A 21,338-nucleotide genomic window follows, 5' to 3' on the forward strand; every position below is an offset into this window, starting at 1 on the left:
GTTGATTTTGGGCCTGTTGCCTGTCCGATACAGCTGTGGCTCTTCAGAGGTGTGACTTCACACTATGCCCTATTGATATAATCCTATGCATCGTACCACGCGGCCGGAAGCTCAGGGGTTGTAGGCGCTATGCTGTATTTAGACTTGCTTTTAGTGGCGGATTCTTGTGTCACTAGAGAAACGCTCACCTACGCGGCCGGCCCCATGTAGGGTTGTGGGCTTAACGCTGTGTGTAACCGGACCGGTTTTCTGTGTTTACGTCTGAAAAATAAAATACATTTGAAACAAAAAAAATCAGTGATGTCACCAGAGAAAAATGGTACAGAGAGACTGGATACCGTACTTCTGATTATGTAAAAGTAGTGAATGGAATGGGTAATAAAACAGGCAGCCATGAAAAGGGATTTTGTTTCACCAAGGTTAAAATGCCTTATGTCCATAGACGATAGCCTAACTACAACAAAGACAAGAAAGTACCTCTAAAAAATTGGAAAGAACTCTGTTGAACTAGATGTGCAAGACTTGGGTGACACGAGACAGTAGGACATTACTCTTCAAGTAGGAGGGAGGTGTCACAGACTACTTCAAAATCCTCCAGAACAGACAGACCGTTAAAGAAAATCAAAGCTGGTGTTTGGTGGGGCGACAAGTTTTATGTATATTTGGCTCTTTTTAAAGATGGATGTGGCATGTGCATGAGGTCAAGGGTGGTTGCCTTGTTCCACTTATTGGCCAGCCTCCATCCTATCTGAAAGGAATCCGGATATTCAAGCAAATTAATTTTTTGTCCGCTTTTCCACTTTCCCACTCAAAATATTTAGAAGGCAAGTGAAAGGAATGGGACACAAACATAATTTTGTTTACGTACTACCAGGTTCCTTTCAAAACATGCAAAACCTTTTAGAAAAATATAGAAGGTAGAAAACTAATTAAAAAAATGGAATTCCATAACGCCAATTTTACTATTCACTAGTTCAAAATATGACATGTGCAAGGAAGCATTCAAAAAGCATTTCCAGTGATGCCTTCATTATTTACCACTTAATGTCATTTCTAAGCATGGTTACTCACTTGAGTCACTCTTACCCCCACTTAATGGTACTTAATTTACAGTTCACAGACGAAAGGATGGGTACGTTTATCTTCAGGGGTTTCCATCTTGTAACTTCCACATCAAGGCAGATGTTGGTAGTGTGCGTTTACCCCACTAAGCCGTCTAGCTAGTCTTGCCACTCTTTCGCTATATTGTGCAAATCTGCTTTTTCACTAGAAAATAGCACCCTTGATGGACTGTTTACTAAGTTCAGAACAGGAACTTAAAGACAATGTATGTTGCACTTGTGTGCCACGGAAAACAACAAAACAAATAACTTAAAACAGTGCTAATGCAGAAAAGTCACAGTAGTTAATTAAAAAGAAGTCAGCATTATGACTTCTCTGTACTCACTCTGGCACTCAATGAACTGATGAATGTAAGTGCAGTCCCCGCCACTCTTTAAAAGAAAGTTATCTAACGGAGAAAGAAATGCCTTTAAGTATCTTTGTTAGCACTGGCTTCTTTTTAAATCAACAAAGGAACATTTAAACGTGGAGATAACTATATAAATATTTATGGGATTAAATTTAAAGATGAACAAATGGTAATTTACCATCAAATATCTTTCAAATACCCATTTCCAGATGTTTCTAAAAATATTTTTATGATTAAAATAAAATATTTACTAATTTTATAAAAATCGGTTTGAAGATTGTTCACATGTAATGCACTGTAAAGTAATGCAAAATGACAGTCCCTAAAGACAATATTTAGAATGAGTGTGCTATGTTTTCTGAGCTGTACACCCACACTCACTGAGCAACCTACTCAAGAATCTAAATAGTCTATCTGCCACTGGTGATATGTCGAAAAGCATGTGTGACGAAATACAAAATCAGAAATGTAAGTACTTCACTGTATAATGAGATTCTTGCATTTTGCAATGAAACAATACAGCGGTTAAAATTGCCCAAAAATGCAGACAAACCCCTCTTACTAAATCGCACACTTATTCCATATTTTTCCTATTGTTCATAAGAAAATGGACCGGCACTTGCTATTTTTCAACATTACAAATTTTAATTATGGGGTACCCTGTTTAAATATATAACTTATTAATAGAGATTTATAGGCCTGAATGTAGACACGGAGGATGGATGACATAAAAGATACACGTTTGATTATGAACAGAATAGGTGGCGCTGCTGTGTCTGTGTTCAGAAACCACTGCTTTATCCTACATACACCAGAGTATGATTTGGAAAAAGAAGCGCTATTGACATTATCATTTCTATTACTTACTGTAATCCATAAATTGTTTCAGGGTGCCCACAGCACCACAAGATCACTTTCCTACCCTAAAACCAACATCAGTATCACTCTCATCTTCCCTGTCTCGTTTTTTAAGTGAGTTATCTGGTCCCTCTATTGCATTATAAAACAAACTATTAACAGCCTTAAGCTATGGCAAGGAGTCTCTCCAGGGCAAGTTGTCATTCTGATTAAACCTAGCCGAATGCAATTTATTCAGTTGACTATTTTTTTCTCCAATTCGTGTCAGCCCAAACACAGATTAGGTTAGAATTCAGCCTGCTAAACGAACTCCGGCCCGGTGAATCAGCTATATGTCAGTGTTGGTACCGGAATAAACGTGCCAGGCAAGGGTCATATCTATGTGATGAGCTGGAAGGCCAAAAGTGATTCACTCTATCTGGTGCCGGTCAATGAAAAATGCCCTACATAACCTAAGGACTGAGCCCATTTGGAGTCAGGGTCTGTCCTAAAGTCATTAAGAGCATTTTAAACCAGCATTGGCAAAGACAATAGGTTTTGCCTATGCCAAATCAATTGGCTTCGTCAATGTTTTTATATATTGCACAGAAGTTGAGCTGGCGTGCAACATGGCTTGAAGTATAAAAAAAAGACATTTTAAAAAGCCCTATGACGTAGTCAATGCTTGCCATGGCTTAGCACTTTTTTTTATTTTACTTTAAGACATGTTGAAAAAACATGGAAACACATTGACAAAGCCAATAGATTTTGCACAGGCAAAACCTATTTGCTTTGCCAATTCTTCATTTGTCTTCCAGTCAAGACCCAGCAGCAGTAGGCAACGAAAGAGGCCTCTGGCTTAATAAAAATACAAGAATGACCGTAGCTTTGAAAAGGAACAAGAAACCAAGCTGTCGCACATGCGTACACGCTTCTTGAAAAATACATAACATCCATTTTGTTTAAAAAACACATTATTTTAATTTAAACTGTCATACAATCAATTAGTTGATAAGATGCCATAACATCAAATCAGGTTTTTTGTAAAGCGTGACTACTCACCCATAAGGGTCTTAACCCCTTCGACGCTCATGACGAGCTGGGCTCGTCATGCAGTAGCCTCCTGCTATGCTGATGACGAGCCCAGCTCGTCATGTAAAGTGGTATCTGTAGGATCCCAGCACAGGAGAAAAATCCCCATAGCATTCAAGGTGTTAAGGTGCTACATCAGATTACCACAGAAGATCAATGTTAATGTTAACAAAAGCTTATAAAGCGCACGGTCACCAAAGGTTTCATGGCGCTGATCCTGTGTAATAAAGTTGAGTACGGACTATTAGTAGGCTTGCTTAAACAACCATGTTTTCGAGGCCCTTCTGAAGCCCAAGAGGTTGTCACAGCTCCTGATTGTCAGTGGGAGAGAATTCCAAAGTTTGGGGGCAAGGTAGGAGAACCTACAGCCTCCCTGCCCATTGAGTTTGATGGCTGGGATGGTCAGTAGGTGTAGGTGGGCTGATCGTAAGTTGTGCCTAGGGACATGCTTTGTGACCATGTCGTTGATGAACTTTGGGCTCTTACAATACAGCGCCTTGAAGGAAAGACAACCTGTCTTAAATGCCGCCCGTTGTGCCACAGGCAGCCAATGAAGTTTTTGCAGACAAGGCCTGGCCGATTGCCATGTCGGCTGTTTGTAGATTAGTCTTGCCGCCTGATTCTGAACTATTTGAAGACGATTGAGCAGAAACAGCGGCAGACCAATATAGAGAGAGTTTGAAAAATCAAGGCGCAAAAGAACCAGTGCTAACACCGCCTGTACAAGGGCTGGGTGGGTCAGCAAATGAGTGATCTTCCAAATTTTTTGCAATTGGAAGAGACTAGTAGAGACCATTGCACCCACTTGTCCTCTAAGTGAGAGATCTGCATTTATAGTGACCCCTAAACCTTTCAAAGAGGGGGAATGGGTAGGGGGGGCCTAATTCACTTGGCCAGAAGTATCCATTGTAGAGATCTGTAATTAACCTGAAAACACAGGTTTGACTCTGCCTGGTACATCTAACCTTTCATCCTTGTGTGGTTGAGAACTTATGTAATATTTCGCTGGTTTCTAACACCTGCTATAAGTGTAACAGGGACCACAAGGACAGTAGTGCGCGCCAAGAAGCGCAGTAACACATCATCAGCGAAGAGTAACATCCTCAGGAGGGTCCCAGTCTGTAAATGCAAAACAGTGAGTTTTGGGTTTCTCAGAAGTGCTCAGAGGTAGTGACGGCAGTCCCAGGTCACAGGTCATGCTGCACATAAAACCTGAGACGGTAGCCCCGCTTACAGTATCTGAAGCATAAAAACTAGGAATGCATTAAAATGCACAGTGCCAGGGAAGGAGAGCTTCACCTGGCGCTTAAATAAGTCATGTGTTCTTGTAAACCCCGCCTAAGTTTCGCCCGGCTCTCTTCAGCACCTCCTCATGTTCGATTGTGGCCATGTATCAATGCAGGTTTGGGACAGTATTGGAGGACAGATGGGTCTTGAGAAGAGAGGAGCCACACTCTGCTAAGTTATACAACATGGCATGCTTCACATGGCTACTTCTTCACATTTTAAATTTAACTATCATATGAGTGCACTTAACACTCTCCTGCCAGCGACTGGTTGTGTGATGAAAGCGGAAGGCAGTTCATTATCAAAGAAAAGAAACTTGCTTGAATCAACTTCTCGTTAACAAGTACTAACAGGTAGGAATAGACACTTGAAAGAAAATTAACATACACAACATGCAAAGAAGTTTTTCGCTGCGAACGCTTTACTTAACCAAAGAAGAAAATAACATGGGATAGAGTAGAAGGGGGAGGTAAACAGTGATAATTGCATATTTGAGAAATTAAAATCTGTTTATAATTCTTTCGTCAATAGTAAACATTTTGGGCCTCATGTGCTAAACCAAAAGAAAAGATGGTGGGTGAAACATAACACAAGTTGAGTCTGCGCGCTAAGGTCCAGGAATGACCTGCTGACCGAAACATTGATCGGCTGCCAAAATCCAAGGACGTGTGCTTGGGAAAGTTCCTCAACTGAAGAAATTTTAAAAATTGTATCTATCTATTTTGTGAAATGCATGTGAAAGGAAGTGTCCTGAAAAGGGAATTAATTAAGTGGAAAGGTTTTACTAAACAAAGAATTAGTTAAGAAATTTGGGATGACAGCATGAGGTGATGACAACTCCCCTGCTCCAGCCCAATCACAGTTCATGATTCACAGATATTTGCAAAATTAAAGGGTATAACTTGAGTGATTTAAGATTAAGATAGAGAGAGCTGCTACGAAGAGACGTTGATGCCGAGTGAGGAATGGGCGAGAACCGGCTGCTGGGCAGAACAGACTGAGAAGATTCAATGCTTAAGACCACCTGATTAGATTGAGATTTGTGGAAGAATATCGAGGAGGGAGAGCGTGTAAGAGAGGGATGCGCTCCGGTGAGTCGGGTTCTAGAGAAGTGTACTAAGTATAATCCTATCCTGCACCTGTCTTGTAGTCTGTCTCCTGACTCTTAAATCAGGCGACCTCCACCAATCCTTTTGGCCAGGGGTTGGGTTTCCCGTTTTCACCTAGGAAATTATCTTTCTATCTTAAATTTTGGCATATTCCTTGCGAAGGGTGATTTATTGTGTCTTTTGTGTCTGCATCTGTCGCTCCAAATGCATTGGGATTGTTGAATGTATTTGTGTATTTGAATGTTATTTAATAAATTAATTTTTTCTCCCATGAAAGCTGATGGAGTTTCCACTGTGAATCTGTACAAATGAGCGTTCATTTTGATTGAAATATTAGATAAAATCTATTGAATCTTACTTGGAGTCTGATCATTTTATTAAAAAGGTATAGGATGAATGAATTTCTTAATATCACCATCAACCACTCTACTAAAGGTCTATTGACCAAAAGGAAGAGTGTTGATCTGTGAAAATTAGTTAGATATTGACTAAATTGAGATCAAAGAAAACAAAGCTTGACCCCCAGCGAAACAGTCAGGAAATCTGAATTTGCCTATGGACCCATTGTGAATGATACGTTGCTGTGTGAAAAGTTTATCTTGGCCTTTCGCTAGATCACCTTAATCGCACCCCGATGTGCCGATAACGCACGTGTACTAATAGCAGCTGAAGAAATAGATGGTGTCCCTAAAAAGCTTACTCCTCATTAACAAGCCAAAGGTGATGCGCATCAACACGCCCCAAAAAAACAATAGACGCTGGAGAGAAAAAATACAATATGGAAATAAAAAAAACAAATACTGAAGTGGATGCCTGCTTGTGCCCCAGGGGGACGGTGAGGCTAAGAAGCAGACACTCAAGTGGGTCCGTGCTTGTGCCCCAACTGCTTCGTCCGTTGCGCGTAGAATGAATAAAAGGATGTAGCTCTTATAGTGACAGCCGGCTAAGACGTTTAAAAAGTTACACCAAAGCGGATGTACACAGTACTTTGTCAATGGAAACCGAGAAGAGAAATACACACAGAAGAACAGAAAATAGATCGCCTACAACCAAAAGAAATGAGGAAAAGTAAACTGACAAGGACCAATAATAAGTGAAGGCGGGATGCAAGTCCCTTTTAAGATATATTTACTACAACAGATTTCACAAGCACAGCTCAGGCTGGGGGTCAGGGTGCTTGTGTCCTGCCCCTTTTTCTTGTTTTTCAACAGTTTCTTTTTACTTTGTTCCTAGCTTGCCTCCATATGGGACTCTGGGAAGAGCAGGTCCTGGGTGGTACGTTATCAAAAGAAATGCAAGAACATGTACCATTATACTTAAGGTATATAGATGACCTGTTCTTAGTTTGGCGAGGGTCTATTCAAGCAGCTCAGGCCTTTGTGGATGAATTGAATAAAAACAATCTAAATCTTCAATTCATTTCACATATTGATAATGAAAGAGTGGTATTTCTTGACACTGAGATATATGTTACAGACATGGGAATAGCGAATAAAATGCATAGGAAACCCACTGCTGGGAATACTGTGCTTCATGCCTCCAGTCAGCACCCCTATCACTTGATTAGCAGTATTCCCTTCGGGGAAATGCTGCGAATCAGGCGTATCTGTAGCTCTGACATTGAATGTCAGGAAATACAAGAGGAGAGCAAAGTCCGATTCTTGTCTCGTGGCTATTCTGCTAAAATCATACAACGGGCAATAAATAGATCATTAGCCATCACAAGAGAAGAGGCATTAAGAGGGAGGGTCAAACCCAGTGGATCACAGGTCAAAGAGGCTACCATCAAGCCTAGAGTTATCACAACTTTCAGTAAGCAGCACAAGGAGATTCGACGAATCTTCTATAAAAATTGGAACCTAATAACAGGGGATCCTGTTATTGGTGAATTCGTGGTAAGCAAACTCAACATCACTTTCAGAAAATCCATATCTATGTCAGATAGACTGGTCAGCAATTTTCTTGAAAAACCGATTTCGGACACATGGGGTGCGTTGGGAGGTGGCTTTAAGAAGTGTGCGGTATGCAAGGCCTGTAAGAATGGATGTAATAAAACCCTATATGCGGTGCCCTTTAAAAGCAAACCTGTAATGATTAAAAAACGCATGTCATGTAGAACTGATTTTGCAGTCTATGTGCTGCAATGCCCTTGTGAGTTACGCTATGTGGGCAGCACACGTTTACAAGTACATAAGCGAGTGCTGCAACACATAAGGGCTATTGTTGGCAAGGACCGGGCGTACCCCGTGGCACGCCACTTCGAAAAAGCACACAATAGCGATCCTGCAGGTTTGCAGTATTTCGCAATAGATTGTGTTTTACCATTAAAAAGAGGTGGCGAGAGAGATGCCAAATTAAGGTTATTAGAAACAAGATATATAATCGAACTTGACAGCAAGGCCCCGCGAGGCCTGAACGCAAGTGAAGACTTATATACTTGTTTATAAAATGTGATGCTGACCAGTCTCTATGGATGTACAAGAATTGACTTTGGACATTATTCCCCTGGTGAATGTAATTTCCGGTGTTTCCTAGGTTTGAATATAAAGATGAGTGACTAACCATCCATTACATCTAGAATTGGGCGTTGAAATGCTATAGCTAATATATGTTTAAAGTATTACTTTCTGTCTTCCACCCTTATAATCAATAATGAAATATATAAAGATTTTGACCAACAAAAAAATGAAAAAAACGATTAATGCAATGATAAGTTAAAAACTACACTGTTATGCACCTTTTTTTGGGGGTTTAGGATGATTATGGGGATTTAGAGCTTGGATGATTTAAATTGGATAGGAGTTGTATATAATATGTCACCTTTAAGAAATATTGCTGTCTATCGAATATCAATACAAAGGTGTTTATATTAATTTACTATACAAGATTAGACCACATCAATTCCTTCACTTAATCAGTTTTCAGTTGTAGTCATGTGCAGTTAGTCTTAGATTTTGCCTTGGATAGTGGTTTGGAACAGAGGTTTGTTCATTAGCAAATTAGACACTATGTCTTTTATTTGTAAATATTGTAAATACTGTATATATTATGAAATGTATAACACAAGAAGGATATATTTTTCTATATATGGTGTCTTTAAAAATCAATCTCTTTCTAATGTTCCCCCATATATGCTGCTATAAATGTTTATGTATATAGGATGTATATTTATTAACTATTAAGGAGTTTTTGTACAATGTATAGGCGAGACAAACCGAGACTTAATGCAACATGATATGATTTGGACACTATGTCCTCTAATGAACTGAAACAAAGTTAGTGTTTTATCAATGTGAAAACACTCGTGTACAGGAATTGGTTAAGGGGGTTGGCCGTCATACATCTGGTGCCTCCCCATGTAAATTCATCAGCTCTATAAATGCCTTCATCTATGTCTAGCAACGTATCATGTGATCAAGCCTCTGGCTAGAGGCGAAACGCATTATGCGGACTTGCTTGGGTGTAACTTTCTAATGAAATAAAATACACTGCTTTGCACGGAAATTTGGGTCTTACTTGTTCGTTCTTGATCCAGTCTGAGGAGCGTGACTGGGATGCTGTAGCATCGAGCGGAGCAAAAAGGATATATATATATATATATATATATATATATATATATATATATACGCACGCACACACACACACATACACACACTTTCAAATGTCCAGTCAATTAATTCGTTATTAATGAGAACTAATCTTAACCTTCTGTAAGCTTTACAAAATCCAATAGCCTAACATGCTTTTGACCCTCAGTTTTTCCAATATTTCTGTGTATAGGGACTTAAACATATATAGGTATATATAGCGTTATATAGATAGATATATGTATTAGGTTACTTACCCTGTAAGCATCGGTTTGTGGCATGTAGTCAAGACTGATTTGTATTTGGCTTGGTCTAAACTGGAATGGCACGAGGAGCAAAAAAATATTGGATTTAGGCCCAGATCCCTGTACGGGGTGAATGCATGACGTTGTTCAGCATTCTGTCCATTAACTATTCTTTTTGCTTTTATAACCCGAAGTGGGACGGGGATGTCCAGACGTGGGCCCCGTTCTCTCCATGTCACTGGAGTCAAGCTAGTCTGGCTGATGAGGGGTGATACCCCGAACGCGGTCCTAGGATGGTTGTTTCCAGTCCAGGGAGGACCTGGCCTGGAAGTTCAGGCTGGACTTGTCCCATGAGAAGCAGGGTCAAAACTGATTTGCAAATGGCTGAGTCTTAACTGGACTGGCACGGGAAACAAAAAAAAAACCAATGGATTTAGGTCCAGATCTCTGTACTGGGGTGAATGCATGACATTGTTCAGCATTCTGTCCATCAATTGTTCTTTTTGCATGTAGTGCTGTAGATTCACATGCTATGCATACTCCTGCCATCTAGTGTTGGGATTGGAGTTGTAAAAGTTGTTATTCTTCTAAGGATTCTTTCGAAGTCACGAAGTAGAATCACTCCTCCTCTCGGAGATACTGCGCATGGGCATAGACTCCTTTCTTAAACTGTTTTCCTGCAGGAGGGTGAGAAAGGAGTGTAAGAAACAGGTAAAAATAGAGTGGTCCATGCTAAAATGTGAATGCATCAGAGAGGTGTGTCAAAACATAACTGCAAAGGCCAAAAGAGTCGGGGGAGGAGGGAGGGTGCATGTGAATCTACAGCACTACATGCCACAAACAGATGCTTACAGGATAAGTAACAATCTGTTCAGTGTCATGTCTGGCTGTAGATACACATGCTCTGCATAGTCTGTAAAGCAGTCACTCCTCAGGAGTGTTAGCTAATGTGTGGCAGTTGCAGTAGTTTGAAAAAGGGTAAGTAGCACTGCCTGACCTACATTAGTTTGTTTGAGTGCTAAAACATCCACACAGTAATGTTTAGTAAATATGTGTGGTGTACACCATGTAGCTGTTTTACAAATATCAGCCATTGGGATATTTACTATTAAGGCCACAGTTGCTCCTCTTTTACAAGAGGAATGTGGTCTGAGAGTTACATGTAAAGGTCTTTTGGCTTTAATGTAACAAGTTAGGGATAAGTGTGGTGCAGCGGCTAGAGCGGCTGACTCTGGAGAGCGGGGCTCACTGTTTGATTGCTGGCGGCAGCAGCTCAGCACCTTGGGACTCTGGGGAATGTCTCACTTAATCTACTCGACGGCTCTCAGCGCCTTGAGACCCCTAGGGGTGATTAGTTTGCGCTTTACAAATACCGGTTACAAGTTGAATGCAATTGTCTATCCACCTAGCTATGCCTGATTTGGATATATGGTTCTCTTTATGAGGTGGAGAAAAAGCTACGAAGAGCTGTTTTGTTTTCCTGAAAGTTGTAGTTCTAGCTATGTAGAACATGAGCGCTCTTTTTACATCAAGAGTATGGAGAGCTCTTTCTGCAACAGAATCAGGGGTAGGGAAAAAACATGAAGCTCAATAGATTTATTGTGATGAAACTGGTAGACTACTTTGGGTAGGAACGTAGGATTAGTGCGACAAACCAGTTTGTCTATATATTTGAAAGGTTTTTCTAAGGTTAAGGCCTAGAGCTCACCAACAAGCCTGAGTGAGGTAATGCCACTTTCCATGATAGAAATAGAAGAGGGTATGAATGCAAAGGCTCAAAATGAGGATCCATGAGCCTAGTAAGTCGATGTTTAGGTTCCAAGAGTGTGCTGGTGGTACACAGGTGGAATAATTTGATAGAGTCCTTACATGAATGCCTTAATTACTGGGATCCTAAAGAGGGATAGATGTGGTCTATTTCAAAGATAGGCAGCTATGGCAGCAAGATGCAACCTAATGGAAGTATATGGTAAATTAGATTTAGGTAAATGTAGCAAGTAACAAATAATGTCCTGTACTGTGGCTTTGAGGGAATTTATTTGCTTAGGTTGACAGTAGCAAATAAAATGTTTCCATTTTCCAGCTTATTAAGCTCTAGTTGTGGGTCTGCGTGCTTGTTTAAGAATGTCCATATATTCTGTTGGTAAGTTCAAGTAACCAAATTCTAAGACCTCAGGTGACAGATCGCTAGGTTGAGCATCTTGGAGTCTGGGTGTCTGATTTGTCTATGATCCTGAGTGAGAAGGTCTGGTCTGTTGAAGAGCTTCTCATGTGGGACTCCTGAAACATAAGTGTAGGGATGAGAACCAGGGTTGACGTGTCCAGTTTGGAGCTACAAGGATCATGTGTTGTGGTGTTTGCTTGAGCTTCGGAACCCGAAATGGAATGAGAGGGAGAGGTAGAAAAGCGTAGGCAAATGTCCCTGACCAACTCATCCATAGTGCGTTGCCCTTTGGTGTTGGAACCTGGAGGGGAAGTTTTGGCATTTTCTGCTGTAGCGAATAAGTCAATCTGAGGGAACCTCCACTTTTTTAAGTAGGGATGGAGAACTTGTAAATTGAGTTCCCATTTGTGGGTTTGCTGGTGCATCTTGCTGAGCAGGTCCGCAAGATTGTTGTCCGATAACGACAGATATTCTGCCAAAAGATAACTGTGATGGTGAAGAGCCCAATTCCATATGGTCTGAGCTAGATGTGATAGCTAAGATGACCGTGAATACCCCCCATCCCCTTCTCCCCCCTGGTATTTGTAGGTAGCACATGGCTGTCATATTGTCCGCCCGGACTAAGACAACCTTGTGTGATACATGATGAAGGAAAGCTTTAAGTGCTAGGAAGACTGCCTGTAGTATCAAGTAGCTGATGTGAAGGGATTGCTGTCTCGCATCCCTCAGATTTAGTATGGTTAGGTCCTGTAGGTGCACACCTCATCCGGTTTCTGACGCGTCTGTGGTTAGAATTATATGAGGCACTGGGTCCAAGAAAGGCTGCACCTTCAACAGATTGTTGGAATTGTACCATTACAGAGAACGTTGAGTGTGGTGGTCCATCAACACTAGATCCTGCAGGTAACCCTGTGCTTGAGAACACTGGCGACAGAGACACTTTTGTGGAGGTCACATGTGTAGTCTTGCATCCGGAACTATGGCAATGCAAGACACCATCATTCTCCAGTAGATGCTTGACATTCCGATCTGTGAGTGATGTTTGGCTGGAACTGTTGGGTAACGGTTAGTATCTACTGAAGGAAAGCTTTAACTGCTAGGAAGACTGCCTGTAGTTTCAAGTAGCTGATGTGAAGGGATTGTTGTCTCGCATCCTTCAGATTTTGTATGGTGATGGAGCGAGATAGAAAACAAAATTTTGTTTAAACTCGTGAAGTCACATTTCCATAACATGAATAATAATATTAATGATTTGTGATATGTCGTGCTAATATAACTTAGATTAAACTTTACACATGGGGGGACTAACATGTGTGCTCATAAACGTGCATAATTGTTGCATCTTTTTGTTCGTACAAAATAATAAAATAATTTATTGTTTTCGTTTTTGTCATTACTAACTGCTGCAAACTTAAAAGAAGCATGTGCTTGTTTTGCTTTTCCTTGTCTGTGTGATGTCATTTCCACTATTCTAGGTGCATATAAGTCTCATGGATTATCGAAGACTGGTAGATATAAATGCTGCTTTATTTGTTTGCATTGGCTAGGTAACATTTGATTAATCGGGTGGGTTAATTAATTAGTAAATCTTGGGGTGGATACAGAATCTACATTATTTCTTACATTAATACTTTTCTTGTGTTTGTTTTATACTAGAAAGCATAAGTTGCCTGCTTTTGGGCCTAGTCTACTCAAGCTACAAAAAGTTGAATTTTACTTCTGCAAAAGTCACGAGACGCCCATTCTGAAATAAAATGTTCGTCAAAAGCTGCGTTCACAAAGCAAAAGCTGACGTGCTATCATCATTCTGTCGGACATGGCCAAGGTCGAAAAAGAACATTTTGTCAGTCCTTAACTTGGCATCCGCGGAAGTCAATTGGAAGCAATGAGACATTTGTAGCAAACCTAGGAAGCTCCTGGTTGCATACAGAAAAGACAATGGTCCTTAAGAAAAGTGACCTAATAGAACTTTTGAAATGTGGGTGACATGTCACTTGTCACTCTCAGCCAATGGGACGTCGAAGATTTCTGAAAACTTTCCTTTGCGTAGTTTAGTTAGCGTAGAAAGGTATAAAAAGTCATGCCCCTAGGGATGGGCTGGCTGCTGCTTTCTGACTTTCCGATGAGGGTGAAGTGCTGTCGGACATTGCGTGGAGCACGTAAGAATCCTCAAAGAACTTTACTTTAATTTCTATCTATTTAGCTTAGTTAGGGACTTAGGTTTTAGAAATGCTAAACTTTAAATATTCACTTTAATTTTGATTCTCTTGCTTAAATTGTATTTTTCTCACGTTTCTTTACAATCATGCTCGCTTTATTGCTAATAAAATTCATTTATAAAACTATCAACTTATATACCATAATTTAGTAAATAAAATCTTACTTTTGACAAACAAGCTGGTCTTGATTATTCAGAAGTGTAGGTTACTATTAGCTAGATCACGTCGCCAATGGTGGTCATTTAAATGGTTAGGTTTTATTCTAATGACAATATTCTTTCCGCAGATGTATAAAATTGTATATAGTTTGTAGATAATGTGTATATAGATTTAATCTGACCACCTGATTCAGTAGGCCCAAAATATGTCAGGTTTATAAATGGGTCCATAATTTAGTATAGAATTTTGTTTATAGGTTATGAAGTTGGGTAGCGTTGTTTATGATATATTTTCTATAGGCCGCTGGATCAATTCTCTGGTAGCAGAAATTGATGTCAAGTCAAGTCAAGTCATAAAATTTATATAGCGCACTACATACCCAGAGGGTTTCAAGGCGCTTAGGAAGGGGAGGAGGATTATTTGTCAAATATCCACGTTTTAAGCTGCTTTCTGAACGCTAGGTGATTCTGGGTGAGGCGAAGGTAAGCGGGGAGTGAGTTCCATGTTTTGGCAGCCAGGTATGAGAAGGATCTGCCTCCCATGGTGGTCTTGTTGATGCGAGGTACAGTGGCGAAGGCTAGGCTGGAAGAGCGAAGTTGGCGGGAGGGGGTGTAGAAGGACAGTCGAGAGTTGAGGCAATCTGGTCCGATGTCGTAGAGTGATTTGTGTGCGTGGGTAAGCAGACGGAAAGTAATCCTCTTATTGACGGGTAGCCAGTGGAGGTCTTTAAGGTGACCAGAGATGTGTTCGTTGCGTGGGATGTCTAATATGAGCCTGGCTGAGGCGTTTTGGATTCGTTGTAGTTTCTTCTGGAGTTTAGCGGTGGTACCTGCGTAGAGGGTGTTTCCGTAGTCCAGTCGGCTCGTGACTAGAGCGTGGGTGACTGTTTTCCTTGTTTCGGAGGGGATCCAGCGAAATGTTTTTCTGAGCATGCGAAGAATGTTAAAGGAGGAAGAGGATACGGCGCTGACTTGTCTGTTCATTGAGAGTGAAGAATCCAGGATGACGCCAAGGTTCCGTGCGTGGTCTGTCGGGATGGGTGCATTTCCGAGGGCTTCCGGCCACCAGGAGTCGTCCCATGCAGAGGGGGATTTACCTAAGATGAGGACTTCTGTTTTGTCTGAGTTCAGTTTCAGACGGCTTTGTTTCATCCATTCGGCGACTTCTTTCATTCCTTCGTGTAGGTTAGTTTTGGCGGTGCTGGGGTCCTTGGTGAGAGATAGGATCAGTTGGGTGTCATCCGCGTAAGAGATGATGTTGAGGTTGTGTTGGCGGGCGATGGCCGCGAGGGGGCTCATGTATACGTTGAAGAGGGTGGGACTGAGTGAGGATCCTTGTGGTACGCCGCAGATGATTTCAGAGGCCTCGGACTTGAATGGTGGGAGGCGGACTCTCTGGGTTCTTCCGGTGAGGAACGAGGTGATCCATTCCAGTGCCTTTCCTTGGATTCCGATGTTTCTGAGGCGTTGTAAAAGGGTGCTGTGGCAGACTGTGTCGAAGGCTGCAGAGAGGTCGAGGAGGATGAGGGCGACTGTGTCTCCATTGTCCAGTAGAGTTCGAATGTCGTCTGTTGCTGCGATGAGGGCGGTCTCAGTGCTGTGTTTGGCTCGGAAGCCAGATTGTGAGGGGTCGAGTGATTTGTTGGCTTCGAGGAAGGCGGCGAGCTGGTTGTTGACAGCTTTCTCGATGACTTTGGCCGGGAATGGAAGAAGCGAGATGGGGCGGTAGTTTTTGAGTTCGGTGGGGTCTGCTGTTGGTTTTTTCAGAAGGGCGGTGAGTTCAGCGTGTTTCCAGTCTTCTGGGAAGGTAGCGGAGTTGAAGGAGCAGTTGATGACGTCTCGGAGGTGCGGAGCTATGATGGAGTCTGCTTTGTTGAAGATGTGGTGAGGGCATGGGTCTGTGGGGGATCCAGAGTGGATGGAATTCATCAGGCGTATGGTGTCCTCCGTGGAGATTGGGTTCCAGGCGTTAAGGGTGTTAACGAGGGGAAGATGGTCAGCTGATGGTAGGGTGGGTTGGCTTCCGGGTTGTTTGTCAAAGCTGTTGTGGATGTCAGCAATCTTGTTGTGGAAAAAAGAGGCTAGGGAGTCGCAGAGGGTTTGAGAGGGGGTGATGTCGTTGGAGTTGGCCGAGGGGTTGGAAAATTCCTTGACGATGTTGAAAAGTTCCTTGCTGTTGTGGGCGTTGTTGTCAAGTCGATCCTTGAATGCTGTTTTCTTGGCTTTTCGGATTAGTTGGTGGTGAGTACGGATGGCGCTTTTGAAGGCGTCCTTGGTGCTGGTGGATGGGTCTTTTTTCCAGGCCTTTTCAAGGGAGCGGCACAGTTTTTTGGACTTCTTGAGGTCATCGTTGAACCATGAGGCCTTCTTGATGCCAAGTTTGTGTTGACGTTTTTTCAGTGGTGCTAAGGTGTCGGCGGTGTTGGATAACCAAAGGGTGAGGTTGGAGGCGGCTTCGTTGGCGTTAGAAGAGAGGGCTGGGGAGGTTTGAAGGAGCGATGTGGAGATCTGCTCCGTGGTGATTTTGTTCCAGTTTCTTTGTAGAGTTGGTTGGAGGTGGATGATGGGTTTCGGCTTGTTGTAGGTGAAGTGAACGCAGCTGTGGTCAGTCCAGAGGAGATTCGTAGTGTGGCTGAAGGAGACATGGTTGCTGGAGGTGAAGATGGGGTCAAGTGTGTGACCTGCGATGTGGGTGGGGGAAGTGACCAGTTGTTTAAGTCCGAGGTTGGCGAGGTTGTCCAAGAGGGTGGCGGTGTTGCGGTCGTTGATCTTTTCAAGGTGGAAGTTGAGGTCTCCCAGAAGGATGTAGTCTTTGGAGGGGAGCGCGTGTGGGGTGATGAAGTCCGTGATGTCTTCACTGAATTTTGCGCGGGGTCCTGGTGGTCTGTAGAGGAGGGTGCCTCGGAGTGTGGTTTTGGGGTCGATGTGGATCTGGAAGTGAAGGTGTTCGGAGTTAGCGAGGTTAGCGTCAGAGCTGGTTGAGATGCGGATTGATTTTTTATGGACGATAGCGATTCCTCCTCCTGTATGGTCGGTGCGGTCCTTGCGTGTGATCTTATAGTCATCAGGGATAGCGATGGCGATGTCAGGGGCGGAGGAAGCGTTCATCCATGTTTCCGTTAGGAAGGCGACGTCAGGAGAGATGGTGTCTAGTAGGTTCCAAAGGTCAATGGCGTGCCTGTGGACCGAGCGGGTGTTGAGAAGGATGCATTCTAGGTGGTTGGGGTCGGGAATCTGTGTTGTGGTCGCAGCGGAGATGTTGTCGGTGCCGCTAAATTTGCAGGAGAGGCAGGAGAACGGTCCATGGGTGCGTCCAGGAGCGGCTTGGACGCAGGTGGGGGTGCGACCGGGGTTAAGGGCTAGGAGGGTGGCGGCATCGTAGGAAACGCGGGGGGGCTGGGCAGCGCGAGGGGCAGGGGGACTGGCGCTGGGCGCGGTCCGGGCGCGGACGGGCGTAGACGGGCTTACCTTTGGCGCACCTTCGGCGCGGCCGTAGCGCGTGGACGCTGCGCGTGGGGGCATTGGCCATAAATGGAAGGTGGGGGGGAGGGGCGAGGGCGCTTCAGCTGGGAGGCGGGGCGGGCAAAGGAGGACGACAACAACAACAAAATGGAGGTGGAGGGGTCAGGGCGGCAGGAGCGCTAGGGGGGAAACGCAAATATTACAATAGTGTCACGCTACGGAGCAAAATGCTAATGAGATAAAGCGGCGAGATGAAAACACAATATGCAACAGAGTCACGCTAGCAATATCGCACTGTAAATGGGCAAATCGGTAAATTCAGCAATTAAATGGGCAAAGCGGCAGTTCCAGCACGCAGCGGTAATGAGGGCACACAGCAGGCAGTAGTTATAATCGCAGACCAGGTTAGAGCGTAAGCGCTGCACAAACGATACCTCAGCAGCAGGGGAGCGACCACTCAGCTTGGAAGCAGAGAGTGAGTCACTCTCTGGTTGCTAAGGGTAACCAAGGTAATATGTTGGTTGCTAAGGATTACTAAAGTGTTATGGTATGGAAATAGGATCGATGTTTTAACACATGTTGAGTTCGTTTTTCGTGCTATCTGTAAGCTATACCGGTATAGATTGTGTGGCGAGAAATTAGTCACGCAAGCCATCTGTTCTGTTTGTAGTGATATCGCCGAGTATCACAAGAGGTATCGCCGTGTACCATAGTGTTGTCGCCGAGCAACACAGTTTTAGGGCTAGGTGTGAATCTTGTATAGTGAGGGTTTTCTAAGAAATTAAAGCAGCATGAGAATAGGGACAAAGCGCCTTCCATAAAACTCACTGTGATAAGAGTATTAGTTATATCCGAGCTTGAGTGAAGGGTAAATTAGCGTTGGTGCATGATTATCTATAAACAGGTTAGAGTCCTGTACGGGTACATGTTTCATATCTATAAACAGGTGAGAGCCCTGTACGGATAACGCCGTTATTTTGCTAACGGTGCATGATCTCTATAAACAGGTGAGAGTCCTGTACGGATTTCATGTGTGTTTGAAATTAGGGAATTTTCAGTGTGAAAGTGCGAGTTCGATTTGTATTTTATGTTCAAGTGGAACTCTTAGAACTGTCACTTCGCGGTGCGTTCAGAGCAAAGCGAGTTCATAATTATACGTGTTAGAAGGGTGGGGTAAGGGTTACTCTACTGACAATTGGATATTATCCTTAGTGTGAATAGCGCCGTCTATTCCGAAGTGTGGATACTTGAATGTATGTAAACTATCCTAAATAGTGAAACGAACAGATGTTGTCCTTATAGTCATTGTTAAGAATTAATTTACACTGAAAAGTGTTCTTAAAATGGCGCTGTGAAAAGATTTTGTGAAGGAGGGGTAAGCGCCAGGAGTGAGAAACGAGAAACCGCAGCTGCTGTGTACGTCACAGAGCCGCGCTGGGATTGGGTGACCTACGTCACAAGCTATATTCTGATTGGCTCTTGAATCTCTGACGACCTGTGAGCTGATTAGTCCTTCAGAAAAACTCCAATTTTATTGGTTGAGCAGAAAAGTGACGTAGCTCAACTGTCATTGGCTTGTTGGTGTGTTTCGCGCACGGATTGGTTGTTTTGCGGAACATCCCGGAAATATTTTACGAACGATTTTGTGAATTAGATTTAACTCTTAAAAATGAGTTATCATTTTAAACATGTTGAGAAAAAGCCAACATTATTTCAGAAGTTTAAGAATTTATTTTCACCTGATAAGAAAATCGAAACGCGAGGTGGTAAACTACTTCATAAGTATAAAACACCTGCAGCGTATATGGAAGGTGAATATGGATATCATACTGTCTTATGGTTCGACAGTTGGAAACGCTATACAAAGAACGACGGTGTTTTAACTTGGCCTGATGATGGTTCATTTAATGTAAAAGTCTTGAGAAATTTACGAGAGAAAATGAACGCTCTTGTTCCGAAACCGAGACCAACTCAATTTGAAGCTTTAGTTGAGTGGGAAGACGAGATGTATCAGTTACAAAGAGAAGCTAGTGGAATTAAAAGACCTTCTAAAAATCCACCTTGGAGAAGAGAAACTCATGAAGATAGATTGCGAATGTGGAGACAGGGAAACATGAGTGAAGGATTATATTTAATTCAGGAAATGGTAATGGGAACTCCTACAGGGAAATCTATGGAAAGTGAATCTGAGGATGCAGTTATGGAAGAAATATATACAACTGCTAGAAAGGATCAGCCTTTGAGACCTCCTAGATCATGGTCTACTCCGGTGGTTTCTACTGAAACTTCACCGAGTGCACCTCCAATTAATGAAGCTCCTAAACTTTATCCAAATAATTGTGAAATCATTGAAACTCCTAGAAGACCAGAATTTGATAATGTTCGAAATGAAGGTAGACATTTTACAATGGCTCCAAGGGCAAGAGAAGCTCCAAAAGATTATACAAGAGAGGCAAGAAATGTTGAAGATGCTGATTATAATGAATATTTAAGATCTAAAGAAGAATTAATAAAAAGAATGACAAAAGGCATGGAAGCTGTGACAGTTCCAGTAACGATTGGTCCTGTTCAGCCTGTATTTGACCAAAAGGAAACAAACAAAACAGGATTAACTATTCCTTTAAATACAGAAATTCAAAAGGCTGCTGAAAAATTTTATTCAGATTTATCTGAAATAAACTCTTCTAAATCGAGAATGCCTGATTTAACCTTTAATGAGGACTTATCTCCAAAAACACCAATGGGTGCTATATCAGATATAGGGAGTCCTGAAGTCAGGGTAACCACACCAAAACTTGATGTAGCCAAATTAAAAGCGAATATCGAAGAATTAATAATTGGAACAATCGGTCCAGATAGTTTAAATTACTATCGAGATGATGAACTACTGTTCATTTGCAAGTGTCAAAAGTTCTGTGGATTGATTTAGATGGATTTTTTGATATTGTTGTTCCATCAGATCTTTGGACAGAATGTAAGATATCGATTAGTTGGCCAAAAACAGAACCTGAGCGAATAAAAGAAACAGGTGCTCCAAATCCACTTGTAATGGATTTTTATGAAAAAGTGATTGTTTGGATGAAAAACAAAATTCCACCCAAAGAAGTCGATTGGGTTAAAATAGAAAGGACAGAACAGGAAACAAAAGAATCAGTTCATTCTTTTTATGAAAGACTACTGTTAATCTTTAAACAATACAGTGGTTATGAAAAACTAGACGAAAAGGATATGAGCCATTTTGTCTATAGATTTGTTTATGGACTAAAACCGGAAATTGGAGAAATGATCAGAAATAGCATTGTCGGATGGCAATCACTATCTGTAGATGATATTCTAAGAAAGGCTAAATATTGCAGCGATGAAATAGAAGTAAAACAGAAGAAGCTCAAGGAGAAAGCCATGTGGGCTCAGGTAAAAGTGGCTGAGCAACAGATTGCCAGCATGGGTAATAAGAACACTAATTTTGTTCAAACTGGAAATACAAACCAGATACAAGGAAAGTTTAAAAGTAATAATTTCCCAAAGAAATTTAGCCCAAAAATTGAGGAGTTGAAACAAAGATTACCTTGTTTTAATTGTGGCGAAATTGGACATTGGAGAGACGAGTGTCCTCATCCTCCTAAAAACTTAAAGAATCCCTTATTGAATCCACAGATGCAGAATGGTGTTGACCTGCAGCGACAGCTACAGATGCAACAGGGGTTAAA

At 42.2% G+C, this 21,338-nt stretch overlaps 1 protein-coding gene across 8 annotated transcripts in view; it reads right to left on the bottom strand.

Moving 5' to 3' along the window:
• The window catches only part of SLMAP (sarcolemma associated protein), a 1,084,481-nt gene that overhangs the window by 462,273 nt on the left and 600,870 nt on the right, over positions 1-21,338 (bottom strand). For 4 of the 8 annotated variants that reach the window (XM_078661563.1, XM_078661564.1, XM_078661559.1 and 1 more), the window contains exon 12: positions 1,448-1,510. The exons of the other annotated variants lie outside the window; for them this stretch is intronic. In XM_078661563.1, the coding sequence (XP_078517689.1) occupies positions 1,448-1,510 (63 nt within the window). The remainder of the gene's footprint in view (positions 1-1,447; positions 1,511-21,338) is intronic. 8 annotated transcript variants of the gene reach the window in all.

The sequence above is a fragment of the Lissotriton helveticus genome, chromosome 9 (assembly GCF_964261635.1).
Source record: "Lissotriton helveticus chromosome 9, aLisHel1.1, whole genome shotgun sequence".
NCBI lineage: Eukaryota > Metazoa > Chordata > Amphibia > Caudata > Salamandridae > Lissotriton > Lissotriton helveticus.